At 40.1% G+C, this 21,693-nt stretch overlaps 1 protein-coding gene across 3 annotated transcripts in view; it reads left to right on the top strand.

The window, feature by feature from the left end:
• Nucleotides 1-21,693, top strand: part of Birc6 (baculoviral IAP repeat containing 6) — a 191,750-nt gene that overhangs the window by 4,495 nt on the left and 165,562 nt on the right. For all 3 annotated transcript variants that reach the window (XM_032908919.1, XM_032908918.1, XM_032908920.1), the window contains exons 2-3: nt 17,815-17,996; nt 21,292-21,429. In XM_032908919.1, coding sequence (XP_032764810.1) covers nt 17,815-17,996; nt 21,292-21,429 — 320 coding nt within the window. The remainder of the gene's footprint in view (nt 1-17,814; nt 17,997-21,291; nt 21,430-21,693) is intronic.

Here is a 21,693-nt window from a genome sequence, read left to right as displayed (position 1 = left end):
GGACAAATTTCCTCTGGTTAACTAGGTAGGCTAATTTTTTAAATTTTTTTTTAGACTAATTTATTTTAGTTACGTGAATATACTGAAACTGTCTTCAAACACACTAGAGGAGGGTATCAAATCCCTCTATAGATAGTATAAGCCACCACACGGTGGCTGGGAATTAAACTCAGGACCTTTGGAAGAGCAGCCAGTGCTCTTAATTGCTGCTGAGCCATCTCTCCAGCCCATCTAACCTGAGTCTTACTCAGGATTTCTCTGGTTTTGTTTTGTGTTAGAGTGTTACTCTAGTCAGGCTTTCCAAGTGTTTGGATTATAATTGTGAGCTACCATACCCTACCCCTACTCAGATTTTAAGACCTAGAACAAATCTTAGCTTGGAGATCCTGTTAACTAGAAAAGGTGGGTTCTCAGCTGTGTGGTATAGGTAGAATTTGAGCTCCTGATGCTTGTACCTCACAGCTGCTGTTAGACCTTGTTCAATCTTGTTTTTTTTTTTTTTCCTCCCTCCTTCCCTCCTTAGATACAGTGTACCGTTGGCTGGTCTGGCACTGCCATGTAGATCAGGCTGGCTTCAATCGCCTCTCTGCTTGTCTCTGGCTCCCTAGTACTGGGATCAGAGGATGCCTAGTGCCTGTCCTCAGCTTTGTTTCACTTTGCAGTTCTCTAATGAGTCATGATGCTGAATATCATTTCATTTGTTCAGCTGCCTCTCTTTTTTGTATTTATTTGCTGACTCTGTGTCCCCTACCAACTTCTCCCAGAAGGGAGAAAGAAGCCCATGAACCTGGGTCCCTCCTTGCCCATGTTAGACAAGCATTTCACCATTGAGCTGTATACCCCAGACCATGACTGGATTTTAAAAACTAAAACTACATACACCACTTGACCATATCATTTATATATACCAGGTAGGCAGGCACCTTTCTAGCCATTTCCGATTCATGAACTTAGCATAATAGGAAGTAGCATGTTTCATCTTAGTGGTGTTGTAACCTTGACCAAATCACTAAACATTTCTTTTCCAGTTCCCTCATTTGAAAAATGGTGGTAACAGTGGTTTTAATTGTGAGTATTCAGCCCCCTCGATCGCTCTATCTATCTATCTACCTATCAATCATCCGTCTATCCATCTTATCTATCATTTATAATAGTGTTACCACTAAATACTAAAACAACCACCACCACCACAAAGCAGTCCTCCCCACATTTATTTGCAATCCTCGTAAACAGCAGGTTTCATTTACCCAAGGCCTCTTCATACTCTTTGTTTTCTATTTATGTGAAAATATGAACCATTTTTCTGGTTTACCACTTCGTACTATCTTGCACAGTTAATCTAGTCTTTGCCTTGGAAGGATATAGTTAACTATGGTAGGAAGGATCTTCTCTTGGTGATGATTTTTCTCTTGTTCACTGAAATAGCACCTCCACTAGCAGTATATGTTGTATTGTTTATTTATTTAAGTTCTTCCGAGGATATTCAGAGGTAGCTTTGTCAGGTAGCCATGGGTTTTGAATTATAGCCATGTGAACTTCCTGACTCTCAGCTTCTTCATTTAATACGATGGGTGTGAAGATGCGAAGATGGTCAGCTCCTAAATGACTCGGACATACAGTAGGTACTGAGTGAATGAGTGCCAGTTTTCTTGGGTCTTTTGTGCTTTTAGTATTGTCATGCTTCTCTTGATTATTTAAAGCATTTCATTAGCTTAATGTTTAGGCATAAAAGCTACATGTTATTCAAATGTAGATAGAAATATGAATGTAGTAACCTTATAATTTACATTTTGATAAACATGTTTCTATTTTTTCTGTTCTTCTACCTCCTACTGGAGATTAAATCTTGGCCACTTGCACATGTAGGCAGGTGTTTTACCAGTGAGTTTTTATTTCCAGCTTTGAATAAAATACTTCTTTCCAGAAAAGATTTATTTTTCGTATATGAGTGTTTTACCTGAATGTGTACGTGTACCATATGTGTGCAATCCCTAAGTAAGCCATAAGAGGGCATTGGAATCACTGGAACTGGAGTTACAGATGGTTGTGAGCCATTATATTGATCCTGGGAATTAAATCCAGGTCTCCTGTGAGAATATCAAGTGGTTCTAACTGCTGAAATATCTTTCCTAGCCCTGGATAATTATCTTTTAAGTATATCGGTGAGGCTAAATAATAGAATGAAGTTAAGGCTGTTATATAACTAGTTATGTATGTGTACACATCGATTATGTAGTATGTTTATAATTATGATATACATGTGTGGATATTAATCAGTGGTTATGATAATTATTATATGTGTATATATACAATACATACATATATATGAAGAAATCTGATCTCTTAAATTTTCAAAGTGGGTTCTAGGTCTGTGTTGCAGGGGAAGGAAGATGGGCTATACAGTATTTGTTTGTAGTTAAACATTTCTGAGAACCTTTTGGTATTTTGAGAATAAGGTCTTACTATGTAGCTCTGGCTGGTGTTGAACTCAAAGATTAGCCTACCTCTACTTTCCCCAGTGTCTAGCCTTGAGAAAGTAATAACTAGGTAGACAGGACTTGGGAGAAAATTGTGCTAGCCCCTCGTGGTGGCTCATGTCTAGCACTTGGGAGGCAAAGGCAGAGGCAGGAACTCTTAAGAATTCCAGACCAAGCTGGTCTACATAATTAGCTCTAGGACAGCCAGGGCTACTTAGAGAGATCCTGTTTAAAAAAAAAAAATAAAGGAAAAAGAAAGAAAGAAAATTATATAGTGGTTTGCAAACAAGAAAAGGATCTTTGTGCTCTGCCCCAGCTTTATTAATGTTTTGGGTTTTTTTGCCTTACATAGCTTGTGCTTTGCATCAGGCTTTTGCCAGTTCTAGGCAAGCACTCTACCACTTAGCTACACATCAGCGCTGCTTTTGATTATTAACATTTTTAAAAATATTTATTTATTTATTATGTATCCATTGTACAGCTTTCTGCCTGTCTGTATGCCTGCAGGCCAGAAGAGGGCATCAGATCCCATTACAGATGGTTGTGAGCCACCATGTGGTTGCTGGGAATTGAACTCAGGACCTCTGAAAGAATAGACAGTGCTTTTAACCTCTGAGCCATCTCACCAGCCCAACATTAATTCTTCTAAAAATTTATTTTTCTCTGTGTGTGTGTGTGTGTTTGTGTGTGTGTGTGTGTGGGTGTGTGTGTGTGTGTGGAAAGGGAAACTATGTGGGGAGAGGGAGAGAGAGAGAGAGAGAGAGAGAGAGAGAGAGAGAGAGAGAGAGAGAGAGAGAGAACACATACTCATACCATTGTACTTGTAGAGGTCAGAGGACAATGCAAGTCCTATCCTACTTGCCTACTTGTATGGGTTCCAGGGAGTGGATTTAGACTCTTAGGCTTGTCGGTATGTGCTCTTATCTGTTGAGGCATCTAGTCTGCTGGATTATTTTTATACACATTATAGACATGTATGATGTGTTTCATTATGACATTCACACACACACACACACACACACACACACACACACACACACACACACACTCATCATGTACTTCTCCCCTGCCTATTTTTGATTTGATTGGTTTGCTCTAAATCAATGTTTTTCAATTTCCATAAAGCTGTGACCCTTTAATACATACAGTTCCTCATGTTGTGGTGATCTCTAACCATAAAATTACTTACATTGCTACTTCATAACTGATTTTGTTGCTGTTCTGGATCATAATGTAAATGTTTTCCATGGTCTTAGGCAACTTGTGTGGAAGGGTCATTGACTACCAAAGAGATTGAGACCTACAGGTTGGAAGACACTGCTGTAGATGCTGACTCATCTATATGCATGCTTGACTTCATTTCTCTTTTTTATTTTACTTTTCAAAAAAATAGGGTCTTAAGTATCTCTGATTGGCCTTGAACAGCTGTGTGCTGAGGATGACCAACCTTCTCATCCTCCTGCATCTCTTCCTGAGTGCTGGGATTATAGGCTCTGTTTTGTGCTGCTGAGGATTTCTACATGCTTGATCAGCTGTGCTATATCTGTAGCCCCAATAACACATTCTGATCAAAGTCGTAGCTGCCATTTGAAGACATTCTGGAGCCTATGTAAAAATATAAATTCTTTCAGTGATGGAAAATTTAAATGATTCAAACCAGATCGATCGATCGATCTATCTATCTATCTATCCATCTTCTCTGACTGAACCCTGACCCTGCAGTCCTCTGCTGTATGTGTTGGAGGCCTCATCTCAGCTGGTGTATGCTGCCTGGTTGGTGATCCAGGGCTTGAGAGATCTCAGAGGTCCAGGTTAATTGAGACAGCTGGTCCTCCTACAGGGTCACCTTCCTCCTCAGCTTCTTCCATCTTTCCCCTAATTCAACCAGAGGGGTCAGCAGCTTCTGTTCCATGGTTGGGTGCACACATCTGCATCTGACTCTTTCAGCTGCTTGTTGGGGCTTTTGGAGAGCAGTCATGGTAGGTCTCTTTCTGTGTATGCCCCATAGCTTTAGTCAGGTCTTGGGGCCTCCCCTTGAGCTGGATCCCACTTTGGGCCTGTTGCTGGACCTTCTTTTCCTAAGGCTCTTCTCCCTTTCCGTCCTGCATTTCTTTCAGACAGGAAGAAGAATTATGGCTGTGGGATAGCAACCTCATCCCTCACTTGATGCCCTGTCTTTCTGCTAGAGGTAATTCAATAAGTTCCCTCTCCTCACTGTAGGGCCTTTCATCTAGGATCCCCCCTTTGAGTCCTAAGAGTCTCTCACTTCCCAGGTCTCTGGTATATGCTGGAGGGTCCTCCCAACTTCCTTCCTGCTGAGGTTGCCTGTTTCCATTCTTCTGCTGGCCCTCAGGGCTTTAGTCCTTTCCCCCTCCCAATACCAGATCATGTTCCCCTCTCCCCCCAACCTCATCCCCTGTCCCTTTCTCCCTCCCTCTGTCCCTTTGTCCCTTCCGTCCCTCCTTGTGGTTGTTTTCTTCTCCCTCCCAAGTGAAACTGAGGCATCCTCACTTGGGACCTTCTGCTTATTAAGCTTTTTGAGTTCTGTGGACTGTATCTTGGGTATTCTGTACTTTTTTTGGGCTAGTATCCATTTATTAGTGAGAACATACTTACTGTGTATGTCCTTTTAGGTCTGTGTTACCTCACTCAGGATGACATTTTCTAGTTCCATCCATTTCCCTGCAAAACTCAGGATGTCCTCATTCTTAATAGCTGAGTAGTGTTCCATTGCGTAAATGAACCACATTTTCTGTCGTGGGACATCTGGGTTGTTTCCAGCTTCTGGCTATCACAAATAAGGCCTACATAGTAGAACATGTTCATAGTAGAACATGGGGCATCTTTAGGGTATATTCGCAAGAGTGGTATTTCTGGTTCTTTAGGTAGGTCTATTTCCAATTTTCTGAGGAACTTCAAGGAAATTAAGATTTATTTATTTATTTATTATATGTAAGTACATTGTAGCCGTCTTCAGATCTCATTACAGATAGTTGTGGTTGCTGGGATTTGAACTCAGGACCTTTGGAAGAGTAGTCAGTGCTCTTAACCACTGAGCCATCTCTCCAGCCCCCTCAAACCAGTTCTTAATTGTCTGACTTAGTACATGAAGTGTACATTCAGTTATTCTTCAAGAGATAATAAACATGGTGTAGAATTGGGATGTCAGTAACCCTTAGAAGATAGCTTAGTTATCTCTTGGATACATTTGAGTTATTTGTTTCTGTGTTCAGAAAAATTAATTAGCAAAATTTTCAAAACAGCTAAAATTGCAAGAAAAACTAAGTAAATATTTCTGTAGGGATTTCCTGCAACTCAGACAGTCCTTTGTAGCCTAAGTTTTCATCCTCATTCCCAGTTATCCTCATGAGCTCTGTACAGTGCTCTGGGGAAGAAGAGAAAAGGACACTTCGGACGCTCGCTCCTTGTTATAAGCATTTGGATTCTTACAAAACCGGCAAGCGCCAGTCTCCTTTTGGACTAGGAATATGTACTTGGTCTGTTTCACTTGATAGACTTGGATGTTAAATGATGACCTAGTTTATGTCACATGCTTGTTCTTTCCTATTTTATTAACAAACACCTATAATCTTAGCTGGCTTGAAGATCTCTCTTTTTTTTTTTTCTTCCCTCTCCATCTTCCTTGAACTCAGCTTCCTTTTGCTGCTGATGTTGCTTCTCCTCCTCTTTTTCCTTTCTTTTTTTGAGTCTGATACTGGCATGAGCTACCATACACTATACATGTATTTCTTTCTTTTCTTTTTTCTCCTGTTCCTGTTCTTCCTTCCTCTTCCTCTTCCTCCTTTTTTTTTTAATCTTTTATAGTTATTCAAATTTTTACTTTTCTTCCCAGGTTATTCTAACTCTTAATTCCTTAAAGATGGTCTTACTCTAATAGAAAATTTATCCTAACCTTTTAGTAGTTTTGGACTTATTAATGGTTGGCTTATAAGCTCAGACTCTGGAGCCCAACAAATTAGTTAATTAAGCAAAGTTCGCTATTGTTTGGGTGCTCTCCCTCACTCCCTGTGTGTGTGTTTGAGTGTGTGCGTGCATGGGTACTTTTGTGGCGTGTGTGTATATGTGTGTATATGTGTGTATGTGTGTATGTGAAGATAGTTCTTACTGTGAATCTTGGAGCTTACTATGTAGCATGCATGCAAGGGCAAAGGTTATCTGAACTATTTCATACTATTCAAGAAATGCCTGAATGCATACTCATATATAAGCTCTTTATACCATTTTGAACAATTGAAATCTAGAACCTATTACTTGTACCTCTCAATGATGCAGATATTGCTTTCACTTAGGTGTGAGAGCACATGTGTAATACCAGCACTTGAAGCAGAAGGATCTTGAATTGGAGGCCTGCTTTAAGATACTCATGAGTTTTGTTTTTTTTTTTAAATATTTAGTTAATTTTCTATTCATCAGAAACTGGAGAAGGGGGTATAGTTGCAATAGAGTACCTACAGCATAAGCATAATATACTTAATAACCTCGGTTTCGCCGCTTCGCTTCTTTCTTCCTTTCCTTTTTCTTTCTTTCTTTCTTTCTTTCTTTCTTTCTTTCTTTCTTTCTTTCTTGTTTTTGTCTTTTTGAGACAGGGCTTACTATGTAGCTGTGGCTGTCCTGCAACTAACAGTGTAGACCAGGCTGGCATCAAACTCACAGAGATGTGCCTCCTACCTCCTCAGTGACCTTTCAAATAGTCATAGATTACCACAGGAACTTAACAAATGAGCAAACAGCCCCAAATTCAAAATACATACTATATAGAAGACAGTTTTTTAATAGTTTACCATGAGAAAGTTTTTTATTATTTTTATTTTTTGAGATAGGGTCGCATTGTAGCCCAGGGTGGCCTCAGAGTCACGTGTGGCTAAGATTGACTTTAAATATCTGGTCCTCTTGTCTTTCTTTGGGGGTTCATAGATTTGTATCATTCCATGTTCCTCCCTCCCCCATCCCACTTATCTTTATGTAGTACTGTGGATCAAACCTAGGACTTGGTGAATGCTAGGCAAGCACTCTTGTGGAGCCAGAGGTCAGCCCTGTTACAGTCATTTTTGATAGAAATAGTGGGAAGAAAATCTCAAAATTATAATAAGTACCGTGCAGAGACAGGGTGGTCTAACCTGACAACATTGAATTCACTGAACAGAAAGATGTTTGGATTAACATTGAGGGTTTATGTAGGAGTGAGTCTGAGCTGAGAAAGAGGCAAGGGCAAGATTGTAAATGAGGGAGACTAAGGTAGGCACACCTGTGAGTGTGAGGCTAGGTTGCTCTACATAATTTTAAGCTAGCAAGGGCTACACACTGAGACCTTGCCTTTAAAACAACCAACCAACCAACCAACCAACCAACAGTTAAAGAAGTGGGGAGTAGGTTGGGGCATTGGCTTCCGCTTTGTGGTACCTCACTTGCCTAGCATGCCCAGAGTTCTATTCTGAGATAGAAAAAGAGTTTGGACTCGATGTTAATAGTAGATCATGATGTGACTAAAGCTGCCTTTAGAAGATTTTGATGTTTTGAAAAGTGATGTGAGTTTCATGTAAGTTAGTGTTTTTGAGACAGGGTCTCATTATGTAGCCCTTCTGACCTGTAACTCACAGATCTGCCTGTTTCTCTTGGTGAGAAGTAAGTTTGAAGATAGAAAATATAATTTGGTGAATGGTAGGGATAGGAGAAATTGACAAGGTGAAAGTTACTTTTTAAGTTTTTGCTCTTACTGCTAAAAGAAAAATATTAATTTAAACACACTATTCAAAAATTATGAATAGCTATTGTTGAAAGTTGTAACAAAGCTGAAATAGCTTTTTCAGTTGTGTTCTTTTTAAGGTAATTTGAAGAACAGAAGGCTCTTAGAAGTTCAAGTAGGGCTAGGCATGGTAACTCATGCTTATAACCTGGAAGGCAGAAGATAGAGGATCAGTGGTAGTTCTAGGTCATATAGTGAGTTTGACGCTCGCTTGTGCTGTGTGAGATCTGGTTTCAAAAAACAAGGGTGGAGGGAATCTTAGTTATTTGGTGGGCTGAGCAGTAGTGATTTTAAGTTAAAATCCTGCTTGGACAATTCAGAGAACCCTTTAAAGAAAGTGCTAAGAGTGGTGAGTAGACATGTATGAGACAAAAATGACTATACTCATAAAATAATTTTTTTTAAGTTCTGAGGATGTAGTTCAGAGGTAGACTGAACTATACTTGCTTGGCATATATCAAGCCCTGGGTTTCAGTGCCTAGGGGAAATTCAAGGTAGAAAGGTTTGAAAATATAATACAGTGGAGAGAACTTTCTTAAAGTGTATGAGATGCCCTGGGTCCATCTCTTGGACCACCAAAACACAGGGAGAAGATAGTAGGAAAGAGAAAAAGAGATTCAAGGTTGAAGAGTGAATATTTGGAAGGCCTTGGTGTTTCATGGAAGCCCAGTCTGTTGATAGTTAGGGATTTTGACTCTGGTGTTGCTTTTTTGTGTATTGGCTTTCTTTATTCAGTATGTTTTTTTTTTTTTTTAAAGATTATTTATTTTATGTATGTGAGTACACTGTAGCTGTCTTCAGACACACCAGAAGAGGGCATCAGATCTCATTACAGATGATTGTGAGCCACCATGTGGTTGCTGGGAATTGAACTCAGGACCTCTGGAAGAGCAGTCAGTGCTCTTAACCGCTGAGCCATCTCTCCAGCCCCTATTCAGTATGTTTTAACCTTTCTGAGTGCTCCATAAGTTTATATAACTCATTTGGCTTTTTAGAAAAGTTAAATTCATTGTACATTTGTGACATTTCTTGGCCTGCTATTCACACTCAGCACTATTATTTGTATTGGTGTTAAAAATTACAGTGCAACTACCCAATTTGTTCTATGAAGCCACAATTATTCTTATACCTAAACTACACAAAGACCCAACAAAGGAAGAGAACTTCAGACCAATTTCCCTTATGGATATTGATGCAAAAAATACTCAATAAAATTCTCTCAAACTGGGGTTGGGGATTTAGCTCAGTGGTAGAGCACTTGCCTAGCAAGCGCAAGGCCCTGGGTTCGGTCCCCAGCTCCGAAAAATAGAAAAAAAAATTCTCTCAAATTGAATCCAAGAACACATCAAAATGATCTTCCAACATGATCAAGTAGGCTTCATCCCAGGGATACAGGAGTGGTTCAGTATAAGGAAATCCATCAACATAATCCACTATATATACAAACTCAAAGGAAAAAAAAACCACATGATCATCTCATTAGATGCTGAGAAAGCATTTGACAAATTCAACACCCCTTTCTGGTAAATGTCTTGGAAAGAACAGGAATTCAAGGCCCATACCTAAACATAGTAAAAGCCATATACAGCAAACCAGTAGCCAACATCAAACTAAATGGAGAGAAACTTGAAGCAATCCCACTAAAATCAGGGGCAAGACAAGGCTGCCCATTCTCTCCCTACCCATTCAATATAGTACTCTAAGTCTTAGTCAGAGCAATCAGACAACAAAAGGAGGTCAAGAGGATACAAGGAAGAAGTCAAAATCACTATTTGCAGATGATAAGATAGTATACTCAGTGACCCCAGAAGTTCCTGAGAACTACTAAGTCTGATGAACAACTTCAGCATAGTGGCTGGATATAAAAAATTAAATCAAATAAATCAGTAGCTTTCCTCTACTCAAAGGATAAACAGGTTGAAAAAGAAATTAGGAAATCAACACCCTTCACAGTAGTCACAAATAACATAAAATACCTCGGTGTGACTCTAACCAAACAAGTGAAAGGTCTATAGGACAAGAATTTAAAGTCTCTGAAGAAAGAAATTGAAGAGGATCTCAGAAGATGGAAAGATCTCCCATGCTTATGGATTGGCAGGATTAATAGTGTAAAAATTTCTGTCTTGACAAAAGCAAGCTACAGATTTCATGCAATCCTTATCAAAATTCCAACTCAGTTCTTCATAGAGTTAGAAAAAGCAATTTGCAAATTCATTTGGAAAAACAAAAAACCAAGGAGAACAAAAACTATCCTCAACAATAAAAGAACTTCTGGAGGAATCACCATCCCTCAAGCTGTATTACAGAGCAGTAGTGACAAAAACTGTATGGTACAAAGACAGGCAGGTAGATCACTGGAATAAAATTGAAGACCCAGAAATGAACCCACACATCTACAGTCACTTGATCGTTGACAAAGAAACTAAAACCATTCAGTGGAAAAAAAGATAGCATTTAAAAAAAAATACTATTTATTTAATGTATATGAGTACACTGCAGCTGTCTTCAGACACATCAGAAGAGGGCATGGGATCCCATTAAACATGATTGTGAGCCACCATGTTGTTGCTGAGGATTGAACTCAGGACCTCTGGATGAGCAATTGGTGCTCTTAACTGCTGAGCCACTTCTCCATTCCGGACAGCATTTTCAACAAATGGTGCTGGTTCAACTGGACGTCAGGAGGTAGAAGAATGCAAATGGATCTATTCTTATCACCCCGTACAAAACTGAAGTCCAAATGGATCAAGGACCTCCACATAAAACCAGATACACTCAAACTAATAGAAGAAAAGGTGAGGAAGAGCCTGGAACACATGGGCACAGAGGAAAATTTCCTGAACAGAACACTATGGCTTATGCTCTTAAGATCAACAATTGACAAATGGAACCTCATAAAATTGCAAAGCTGTAAGGCAAGGGACACTGTTGATAGGACAAAACAGCAACCAACAGATTGGGAAAAGATCTTTACCAATCCTACGTTTGATAGAGGGCTAATATCTAATATATACAAAGAATTCAAGAAGTTAGACTCCAGAGAATCAAATAACCCTATTAAAAAATGGGGTACAGAGCTAAACAAAGGATTCTCAACTGAGGAATATCCATATTGAATGGCTGAGAAGCACCTAAAGAAATGTTCTGCATCCTTAGTCATCAGGGAAATGCAAATCAAAACAACCCTGAGATTCCACTTCACACCACTCAGAATGGCTAAGATCAAAAACTCAGGTGCTAGCAGATGCTGTCGAGGATGTGGAGAAATAGGAACACTTCTCCATTGTTGGTGGGATTGGAGGCTTATATAACCACTCTGGAAATCAGTCTGGTGATTCCTCAGAAAATTGGACATAGTGCTACTTGAGGACCCAGCTGTATCACTCCTGTTCAAATACCAGGAGTGTTCAACATATAACAAGACACATGCTCCACTATGTTCTTTGCAGCCTTATCTATAACAGCCCGAAGCTGGAAAGAATCTCAGATGTCCTTCAACAGAGGAATGGATACAGAAAATGTGATAACATTTACACAATGGAGTACTACTCAGCAATTAAAACAAATGCCTTCATGAAATTTTTAGGGAAATGGATGGAACTAGAAAATAATCATCATGAGTGAGGTAACCAATAACAAAAAGCACACATGGTATGCACTCACTGATAAGTGAATATTAACCCCAAAACTAGGAATACCCAAGATACAATTCACAGACCACATGAAGCTCAAGAAGAAGACCGAAGTGTGGATGCTTCTGTCCTTCTCAGAAGGGGGAACAAAATAGTCACAGGAGGAAATACAGAGATAAAGCATGGAGCAGAGACTGAAGGAAAAGCCATCCAGAGATCTCCCCACCTGGGGATCCTTCCCATATGTAGTCACCAAATCCAGATTCTATTGCAGATGCCAAGAAGTGCATGCTGACAGGAGCCTGATATAGCTGCCTCCTGGGAGGCTCTGCCAGGGCCTGACAAATACAGAGGTGGATGCTCACAGTCAGCAATTGGACTGAGAATGGGTTTCCCAGTGGAGTTGTTGAGAAAGGACTGAAGGACCTGAAGGGGTTTGCAATCCCATAAGAAGAACAGTATCAACCAACCAGAACCCCTAGAGCTCCCAGTGTCTAAACACCAACCAAATTGTACACATGGCCCCAGCAGCATATGTAGCAGAAGATGGCCTTGTCCGGCATCAATGGGAGGAGAGGCCCTTGGTTCTGTGAAGCCTGGATGCTCCAGTGTAGGGGAATGTCAGAGTGGGGAGGTGGGAGGGAGGGTGAGGGTGGGTGGGGGAGCACCATCATGGAAGCAGAGGGAGGCGGGGATGGGATGGGGGTTTCCAGAGGGGAAACAGGAAAGGGGATAACATTTGAAATGTAAATAAAGAAAATATCCAATAACAGAAAAGAAAAAATTTACAGTTCAGTTCAGCAAATGTTTGTCTGCAAATGGGTTGATAAGATGATAAGATGGCTCTTATTTTTTAGGATTTTTTTCCCCCAGACAGGATAACTCTATATAACCCTGGCTCGTCTAGAATTTTATGTAGACTAGGCCAGTTTCAAACACACAAAAGGTGCTCCTGCTTCTTTTCTTCAGAGTGCTAGGACTAGACGTGTGTAGCACTGTATATGGCTGTTGTCACATTTTAAGCCTAAAGCCTCTCAGTTAAAGTTAACAAATTCAGGATGTTATTATGTTAGGAGCAATACTTTATAAATTGTGAAAATACTGCTTCTTAGTAATTTTAACTTTAGCTTTTATTTTCAGTTTTTTTTAAAGACAGTTTCTCTGTAGGCCTGCTTGTCTGGAATTCATTGTGTAGACCAGGCTGGCCTCACACTCAGAGATCCATCTGCCTCTGCATCCTAAGTGCTGGCATTAAAGGTGTGTGTTATTACCACCTGACTTTTTTTAGTTTTTAATTTTTAAGTTTTTGATATTTTCTTCAGATAAATGACATGTTACAAAACCACGCCCTAAAAGAAGCACATTGTCCAATGACAAGAGGATTGGAGTTAAAACACTGAAACAGTAACTTAATGTCATGAGAAGAAACAAGGATGGGGAAGATAGGATGGGAATGGAAGGTTGCCAATATAGGGGTCAGATATCGAAGAAGGCTTCCTTGATGGGCAATGGAGGTAAGGCAGCCCACTTGATGTATGGATGCCGCTTGATCTCTCTGACTTATTACTAACACTCCACAAATGAGTAGGTGAGGGACCGCCACACCAAAAAAAGGACTGTTAGTCAGAACTTTTACAAGATAGGGTGGTCAACTTGCCCTAGTGCAGCCTCGGGCTTGGGAAGTGGTGATGGGTACAGCAGTGGTCTAAGTTAGTGTCAGAAGAAAGAGGTAAATACTACCCTTTGGGGTTTTTTGGGGGTGTGTGTTGGGAAATGACATGCATATTAGAGTGAGGTAGGTGGGACTCTTTTCCTGTACGATTTAGTATGTGCAGAAGTTAAAGCATCTTGGCTTTACTACTCTTTGCCTTATGAAGTAGGAGAAAGACAAGCATATGGCACCATAAAGTTGTCAGCTGTGTTGTCCACTAGAGTCACTGAGGGGCTTTTAGCAATGACTTCCTGGGGATTAATGGTCTGGAGTGGAATCGAGTGTACTTCTGGTTTCCTTAGAATTATGCTAACTGGTCCTATTGAGCACCTGGACTTAGTGGTTCTTCTTTGAATGTAAGCTCTTAAAGGAGCAAATTTACTTGGTATGTCTAGAGTAAATTACTATTTTTATTTGTTTGAGGCAGGGCTTTATGTAGCCCAGGCTGTCCTCATTTCTCATTTCTGATCCTCCTGCCTCCTCCACCTCCTCAGTGGTGATATTACTGATAGTTGCCCCCATATCCTGTTATGGAGTGTTGGCCATTGAACCTGGAGCTTTTTGCGTGCTATGTAGCACTATATCAGCTGAACTGTGCCCTATTATTTTTTTTTTTAACTAGAATTTAGTTTGCCCATCACCATTTATTTTTTCTTTTAGAAATGCTTCCTAAGTTTTTGTTAGTAACTGTGTGAAATATTATAAGCAATAGGCTATATGGCAAAGGTTAAGTTTCTGTTTTTAATTTTATTTATTTTTATTGTACTGGACACCGGTTGACCCTGGGGTCTGGTGCATGTTAGGTAAGCACTGTGCCACTCTGTGGCATTTGTGCTTTGTTTATGACGTAGGATCTTCATACCTAACCTAGGTTTTTCTCAGCTTTATGTTCCTCTTTCTTTAGCCTGTCAAGTGGTGGGATACATGGGTGTACCGCCCTTTCTGGCTTGGTTGCTGTTATTTGGTCTTTATTTTGATTGGTTTTTGAATTATCTAAGTCTTCTGATAGCTTTTCTTTTCATTTTCTTTTTCTCTGAATCAATTGTCACTGTTTGTGAAGAGAATGAATGATCTCATACTAGGGAGGAAGGAAGAAAAGGCAGGGAGCATAGCAAATGTGAGCTAGTGTCATTCCTAAAAGTGCATCTGTTTCATGTGTATTAGAGACTAACTTCACCTTGTTGGAGCTTAGTGTATTAAAAGGGTTTAAAGGCCATGCAGAATAGTTGACTTACTAAAAGACATTGTGTGTGAATTAGTCACTACAGTACTTGCTTTTCCTATAGCTCATGGCTTAGTGGGAAGAGCTTTCCTACACACACACACACACACACACACACAACACACACACACACACACAAAGGAAGGAAGGAGGGGTGAGGGAAAGAGGAAGGAGGAGAGAGAGAGAGAGAGAGAGAAAGAGAGAGAGAGAGAGAGAGAGAGAGAGAGACAGACAGACAGACAGACAGACTGACTGACTGTATAGTATGTTAGGTGTTGATAAATAACACAGATCATTTAAGTTAGTATGGAATGAGATCTTAAGTGGCTAAATCAATATGTGAGGACTAATTTCTATGTCTGATGTTCAAAGAATCTATAACCATCTGTGATTAAATTGTTGCTGTTTCACAAAGTTGTCAGTGTCAGAAGTAACTCGGCTGCAAATCAGAACAATTCTGTTTGGAGTATGCCCATGTGGATTTCTATTTGCAGTGCATGTCTGAAATACTGTTTGGGACTTACTATAGATAACACGCCCCCAGAATGCCACATAGACCCTTTACCGTTCCTCACTGAGCCCTTACTTTAAGGCAGTTCAAGTCAGACTTCATCCAGCTGTTTGTTTGTACTCCCAAAGCAGACAGGCCAGGACAGAGTTCCCTAGGTAGCTCTGCTTCTCTCCTCATCGCTCTTTTCAAAAGCTGTTTCAGATGAAGATGTTAATCTCCACATAGTGCTTGAGCAGTGTCCTGAGGGAAAAATACAACCCATGTTCTGAGATGCTGAGAGACCTAACAGTGTGTGTAACAAAACTCAGGTTCCCTTGCAGGGAACAGTACTATGTCTTAGAATGAACCCCACTCATGGAATATTTTCAGTAGTCATTAGACTTTGAAGACTTTGTCATCTGGGTTTTGTGGCTCATGTTTGTGATTCTGATTTACTTGGTAGGATGAAATAGGAGGGTTGCTATGGGTTTGAAGCTTGGGTTATATATTAAGTATTATGCTTTTGTGCTTTCTATAGTGTATTAGAACTGGTTGTACAGTACACAGCTTTTTCTTTTTGTTGGTGCTGAGGATTGAATCTAGGAAGGGCCTGGGCATATAGCAGGCAGGCACTCTGTCATTGCCCTATACCTTGGCCAACTATGTTATTTTTTCCCCCTGGTCCTGGATTCTTGTATTAGCATGCCTTTGTAATTCATTAAAGTTGTTGTGCATATTGTTTGTTGCGTTTTCTTTTTGAATAATATTCTGTTGTTATATTTCCCTAAGTCTGCCACTCTAAAGCATATTTGGTTATTTTCAATGTTGTGATTGAGTAGAGCTGTCATAAATATCTGAGTTCAAAGTTTTATGTGAACATAAGGCTTTCTGATTGCCAGTGGAATGTAGAGCCATTCAAGATGTGCACACTTTATTTTTAAAAATCTGCCAACCACTGTGACTGCTTGTTGTATTTCCATTAGAAACACATCAGTTCTGGTCCCTTTATGTTCTTACTGCACTAAATAATATCTGTATATTACCTGCTACTTAGTCAACTTTCTGACACTATAGCAAATACCTGGGACAGTCAACTTAATAAGTAAAAAGACTTATTTAATGACTGTTTGAGAGGTGTGTGTGTGTGTGTGTGTGTGTGTGTGTGTTTTGTTGTTGTTGTTGTTGTTGTTACTGTTGCTGTTGCTTTAGGTTTTTGTAGATAGGATTACTCTGTGTAGCCCTGGTTGTCCTGAAATTCACTGTGTATAACAGGCTAGCTTCAAACCCAGAGATCTGCCTGTCCCAAGTTGGGGTTAAAGGTTTGTGCCACCATGGCTAAGCTATTTTTAGAGGTTTCAGTATTTGGGCAGATGGAAAAGAATACAGGGTGGGGCAGAACTGTTTTCCTGGCTGGGAAGTAAAGAGAGAAAAGGAAGTTCCATAGTCATCTTCAAGGTCTTAAATGGGGATTATGGTTTCACAATCATAAGGTACCTCCTTCACCTTCTAGGAGCCCTTCATTGGAAGGGAGGTCTATCTTTGGAGGACATTTAATATCCAGATTTTAGCATCACTCAGAGTGATCTGTATATTCTTTGCAATTGTCAAAATCCCAATAACTTTTTTTCAGAAGAAAAAATTTATAGGAGATCTTAAGGGGATTGCTTTGAATATTCAGAGCAGTCCTGAAAAAGACAAAAGTTAGGTAGGAATGTAGCTCAGTCAGTACTTGGGGGGAAGGAATTGGTGGATTTACATTTCCTGATCACAAAACTAAACTGCAAAGCTACAGTAATTAAAATAGTGTGGTACTGAGGAAAGGAGTATGGCTCAGTAATTACGGGGCTTGATTAGTATGCACAAGTGCTGGGTTGGGTCCTCAACTGCAAATGGAAACAATGTGGTACTGATGAATACATGGGCAGACATGGAGCATGATGGGATGGATAAAGAGCCTAGAGATATCCTTAAATATAATGGTTAATGATTTTTAACAAGGAGTCAAATACATTATCTGGGGAGTAAGGATAGTATGTGACAAATAATTCTGGGAAACCTGGTTTAATCTGCATGCAGATCACTGTCTCCATCCTGTTCCCTCAGAGGAAAAGAATATTATCTAAGAATAGTATGGGAGAAATAGCTTTACTGCAATTCCTTTATTCAACTCTATCACTTTAAGGTATTTTACCACGTCTGCTCTTTGTCTCATGTAGATTGCCCCTCCACCCCCCAAGGTGTCTTAGTTTTGTAGAACATGTTTCCCTGAACCTTTGCTTCTGCCTTAGCCTCCTGTTTGCTGGGGTTGCAGGCGGGTGTCTCTATGCTCGACTCTGTGACAGTCTCTTAGAGTAGTGTTATAGCTGCCAAGTTAAAATCAGTTTCTGTGGAGATTGACTATAGCTCATATTCCAGTCTGCTCTAATCATGGTTTTAATAAACTTTTTCCAGTTCATTGTTTCAGATAGGATTGTTGGTTTTAAAATCTTAATTGTTGAATTTTTTGTTCTTTTCACAGCTAAACCAGGTGGACAGGTGAAATGTCAGTATATTTCTGCTGTGGATAAAGTTATATTTGTGGATGATTATGCAGTAGGTTGTAGGAAGGACCTCAATGGGATCTTGTTGCTAGACACTGCTCTACAAACTCCAGTTTCAAAGCAGGATGATGTGGTTCAGCTTGAACTTCCTGTCACAGAGGTAAGTAGAAACAAACTCGGTGTGTGCCATGCCAGAGGTAACCTCTGACCTTTGAGTATTAAGTGAATTAAGTTGTCCTTAGGGTATAAGTTGTTCTAGAACGTAAGGTTCATGAATTGTGCTGTAAAGACACTGTATAGTTACTCACATATAAACAAAGGATTGAGTCATGAACCACACCTTGAAATACTTATCTTTCTCTGCATAATTCAGCTGGTGCTTATTGAAGTGGTGTTTTAGGTGTGAACTGTTCTTTGGCTACAAGATAAGCAGCTGAAATAAAGATTCCAAAAATACAGTGAGTTAATAAACACTATGGCTTATATGTAGCAATAGCCTAGGGCTAGCTGTGGAGCCCACTCTGCCAGCCTGGGCACTTAGCTTAGCTGGTGACTTGTGGACAGTTGCTCCAAGTCCCATCATTTCTAAGTTGTAGGAGACCAGTGGAGCACATCTTTTCTTTCTCACCACTTCTCTCGGTTTTCTCCTCTTTTCTCTTCGGTGTTTCTTCTGTCTCTCCCCCCCCCACCCCCACCCCGCAACACTCCTTCCCCTCTCTCCTTCTGCTCTTCTACTCTTCTTCATTCCCTTCAAACCCTGTTTTCACGTTGGGCGCAGGTAGTTGCATGACAAACCAAGCCTGAGAAAGAGATTAGAAAAAATTGAGACAGGATCTCACATTGCCCAGGCTGGCTTCCAGCTTACTCTGTGTAGTCAAGAATAATTTTGAACTTTTTTTTTTTTTTAAGATCTATTTTATGTATATGAGTCCACTGTTGCTGTCTTCAGACACATCAGATGAGGGCATCAGATCTCGTTATAGATGGTTGTGAGCCACCGTGTGGTTGTTGGGAATTGAACTCAGGACCTGTGGAAGAGCAGTCAGTGCTCTTAACCGCTGAGCCATCTCTCCAGCCCCAATTTTGAACTCTTGATCCATCTCTCAAATGTTGGAATGTGCCATTATACTTGTTTCTACTTAGTTTTTGTTTTGAGCTTTGGCTGTCCTTAGGCTCATAGAGATCTTTCTGCCTGTGCTTCTCGAGTGCTGGGATTACAGTTTGAACCAAAACATCTGACTTTATTTTTGTTTTATTTATTAGAAACTTTTTTTCTTCTTTTTGCTTTTCTGTGTAGCCCTGGCTGTCCTGGAATTCACTTTATAGACCAAGTTGGCCTTGAACTCAGAGATCCCCCTGCCTCTGCCTCCAGAGCATTGGCATTTAAAGGCATCACCACCCCCTCCCAGCTATTAAACACTTTTTAAATTCTCCTTCCCCAGCTGCTGCCACATTTTCCTCACTTCCTTTCTTACCCAACTTCATTTTCTCACTCTAAAATAATGACAGAAAATAACAAAACAAAAAGTACACACACACACATGTTGTTGTCTTTTACCCCGCTTGGTCCGCACTCATCCCAACTCTGCGGCGGCCCAGACCAGTTGCCACACACTCCATTACATTACTTAAATCTACACATTAAAGAACACACAACACAATAATCTTTGACCCAATTGATAAGGTATAATTGCCCACTTAAACATACAAAGCCTGGTACCATCCATCCCTTGATAACATTAATAACAACCTATAAATGCACAGAGCAGAATCTTAACATCACCTGCCATCTTGTCCTGCCGCGGCTTCTCCCCTCTCTCTGTCTCCTGTTTCTGTTCCAGTCTCTTCCTCTTCCTTCAAACTTCTCTCCTGGCCATCCTTCCTTCTCCTCCAATGACAGGCCTCCTTCTATCCTGTACCTGCCCTTCACCTGTACCTTACAAATTCAATGGGGAGGTGGTTTGGTGAAGTCACCTGAGTTCTGAGTACTGACTAGGCAGCTGTCCTTGGGGCAGTGGAATTAGCATCAAAATACAGATAACTCCAGGGCAAACCACAACACATACACACCATACAATCTATTTTGTGTTGGAGTTATTTATGGGCATGAAACCTTCCCTGGAGTGTGGTTGATTTCTCTTGTTCATCACATACCAACTGCAAATAACTTAGCTAAGTGTAGGAGTTTGTGTCCATTACCCCTTTGCTGTGCATTTTTTCTTTTGCTAAATAAAGTATATTCATATAGGGTTGTAAGTGAAACCCTCGATTTAAATTGTGGAACATGTAGGAAGCTTTGGGTTTGATGCCCAGACTGAGAAAAATCAAAACAAAAGAAAACATATACACTTCTATTTTATAGTTCCACGACCACTGACCTACCTACCTTCCTTCTTTCCTTCTTTCCTTCCTTCCTTCCTTCCTTCCTTCCTTCCTTCCTTCCTTCCTTCCTTCCTTCCTCCCCTCCTCCCCTCCCCTCCCCTCCCTTCCCTTCCCCCTCCTCCCCTCCCTCCCTTCCTCTTTCTCTTTCTCTTTTTGTGTTTTGGAGACAGTTTCTCTGTGTGGCTCTGGCTGTCCTAGAGCTCTATTTGTTGACCAGGCTGGTCTCAAACTCAAGAGATTTGCCTGGCTCTGCCTCCCAAGAACTGAGATTAAAGATGTTCCCCATCACTACCCAGCAAGTATTTTAAAAGAAATACTTGAAAATTGCCTTTATTTATTTGTCTTTGTGCCATGGCGTTCATGTGGAGGTCAGAGGAAAACTTGCTGGTGTCTGTCCCTCTTCTTACCATGTAGGTCTCAGGGATGGAGCTCAGGTCAGGTTTGGCAGCTACCTTGATCTGCTGAGCCATCTCCTTGGGCCGCAAATATTTTTTAGGTAATAGTCCTTATAATACTCTTGCTCTCTAGATGGCATTTACTGGATTATTAGTTTTGGAAGTTAGGAATGGGATTCTAGACTTGGTTTGGTGACCTGCAAATGCATGTTTGTTGCTTTTTTTTTTTTTTTTTTCCAGAGCTGGGACCGAACCCAGGGCCTTGCGCTTGCCAGGCAAGCGCTCTACCACTGAGCCAAATCCCCAACCCTTGTTTGTTGCTTTTTAATCAACCCTAGGTTTCTGCTGAGTTTTGGTTGAATCTGTGGCTAGCATTGCTGATGGTTTTCATACTACTTGTTGAGTGGTTTTGTGTACAAAGAATCTTGTATTTATATTTAAAAGTTGACATGTTTCACTCTTGATCATAGTTTAAGCTTATTTGTTTTTCTTTGTTTAATTTATGGTAATTACTATATTGATATTATATTGAATGCATTGTTTTAATTCATTTAAATGATTACTTAGGCTTATATAAAATTAATTACAAGGTAAAGCTTTATATAGTTAAAACGATCACAAAGAAGCTGAATAAAAATCTTTTATTGTGTTTAATTTTATGTTTTTTTTTTAATTTAGGCACAGCAACTCTTATCAGCATGCGTAGAAAAGATAGATGTTTCTAGTACAGAGGGTTATGATTTGTTCATCACACAGCTCAAAGATGGTTTAAAGAATACATCTCATGAAACTGCAGCAAACCATAAAGTTGCTAAGGTAAGAATTAAAGTGTATTTGGGGCTGTGATGGACTAAGTTTTCCCTCTGTTGCTTTTCCTGTCTTGTTCCTTGAGAGATGCTCTAACTAGCCTTTTCTCGTCTTTATGAGAGATAGCATCTTCTATGATATGGTTGTGTTTCTCTGGTGCTGAGATTGAGCCCGCTGTCTCACATAGGTTAGTGCTCTACCACTGAGTTATACTTATGGCTAGCTAAAAACTATGTTGTTGAGGGTTACTTTTTTGAAGAAGATTTGAAATGT

This window comes from Rattus rattus, chromosome 7 (assembly GCF_011064425.1).
Source record: "Rattus rattus isolate New Zealand chromosome 7, Rrattus_CSIRO_v1, whole genome shotgun sequence".
NCBI lineage: Eukaryota > Metazoa > Chordata > Mammalia > Rodentia > Muridae > Rattus > Rattus rattus.
This window is presented reverse-complemented; position numbering and strand designations above follow the sequence as displayed.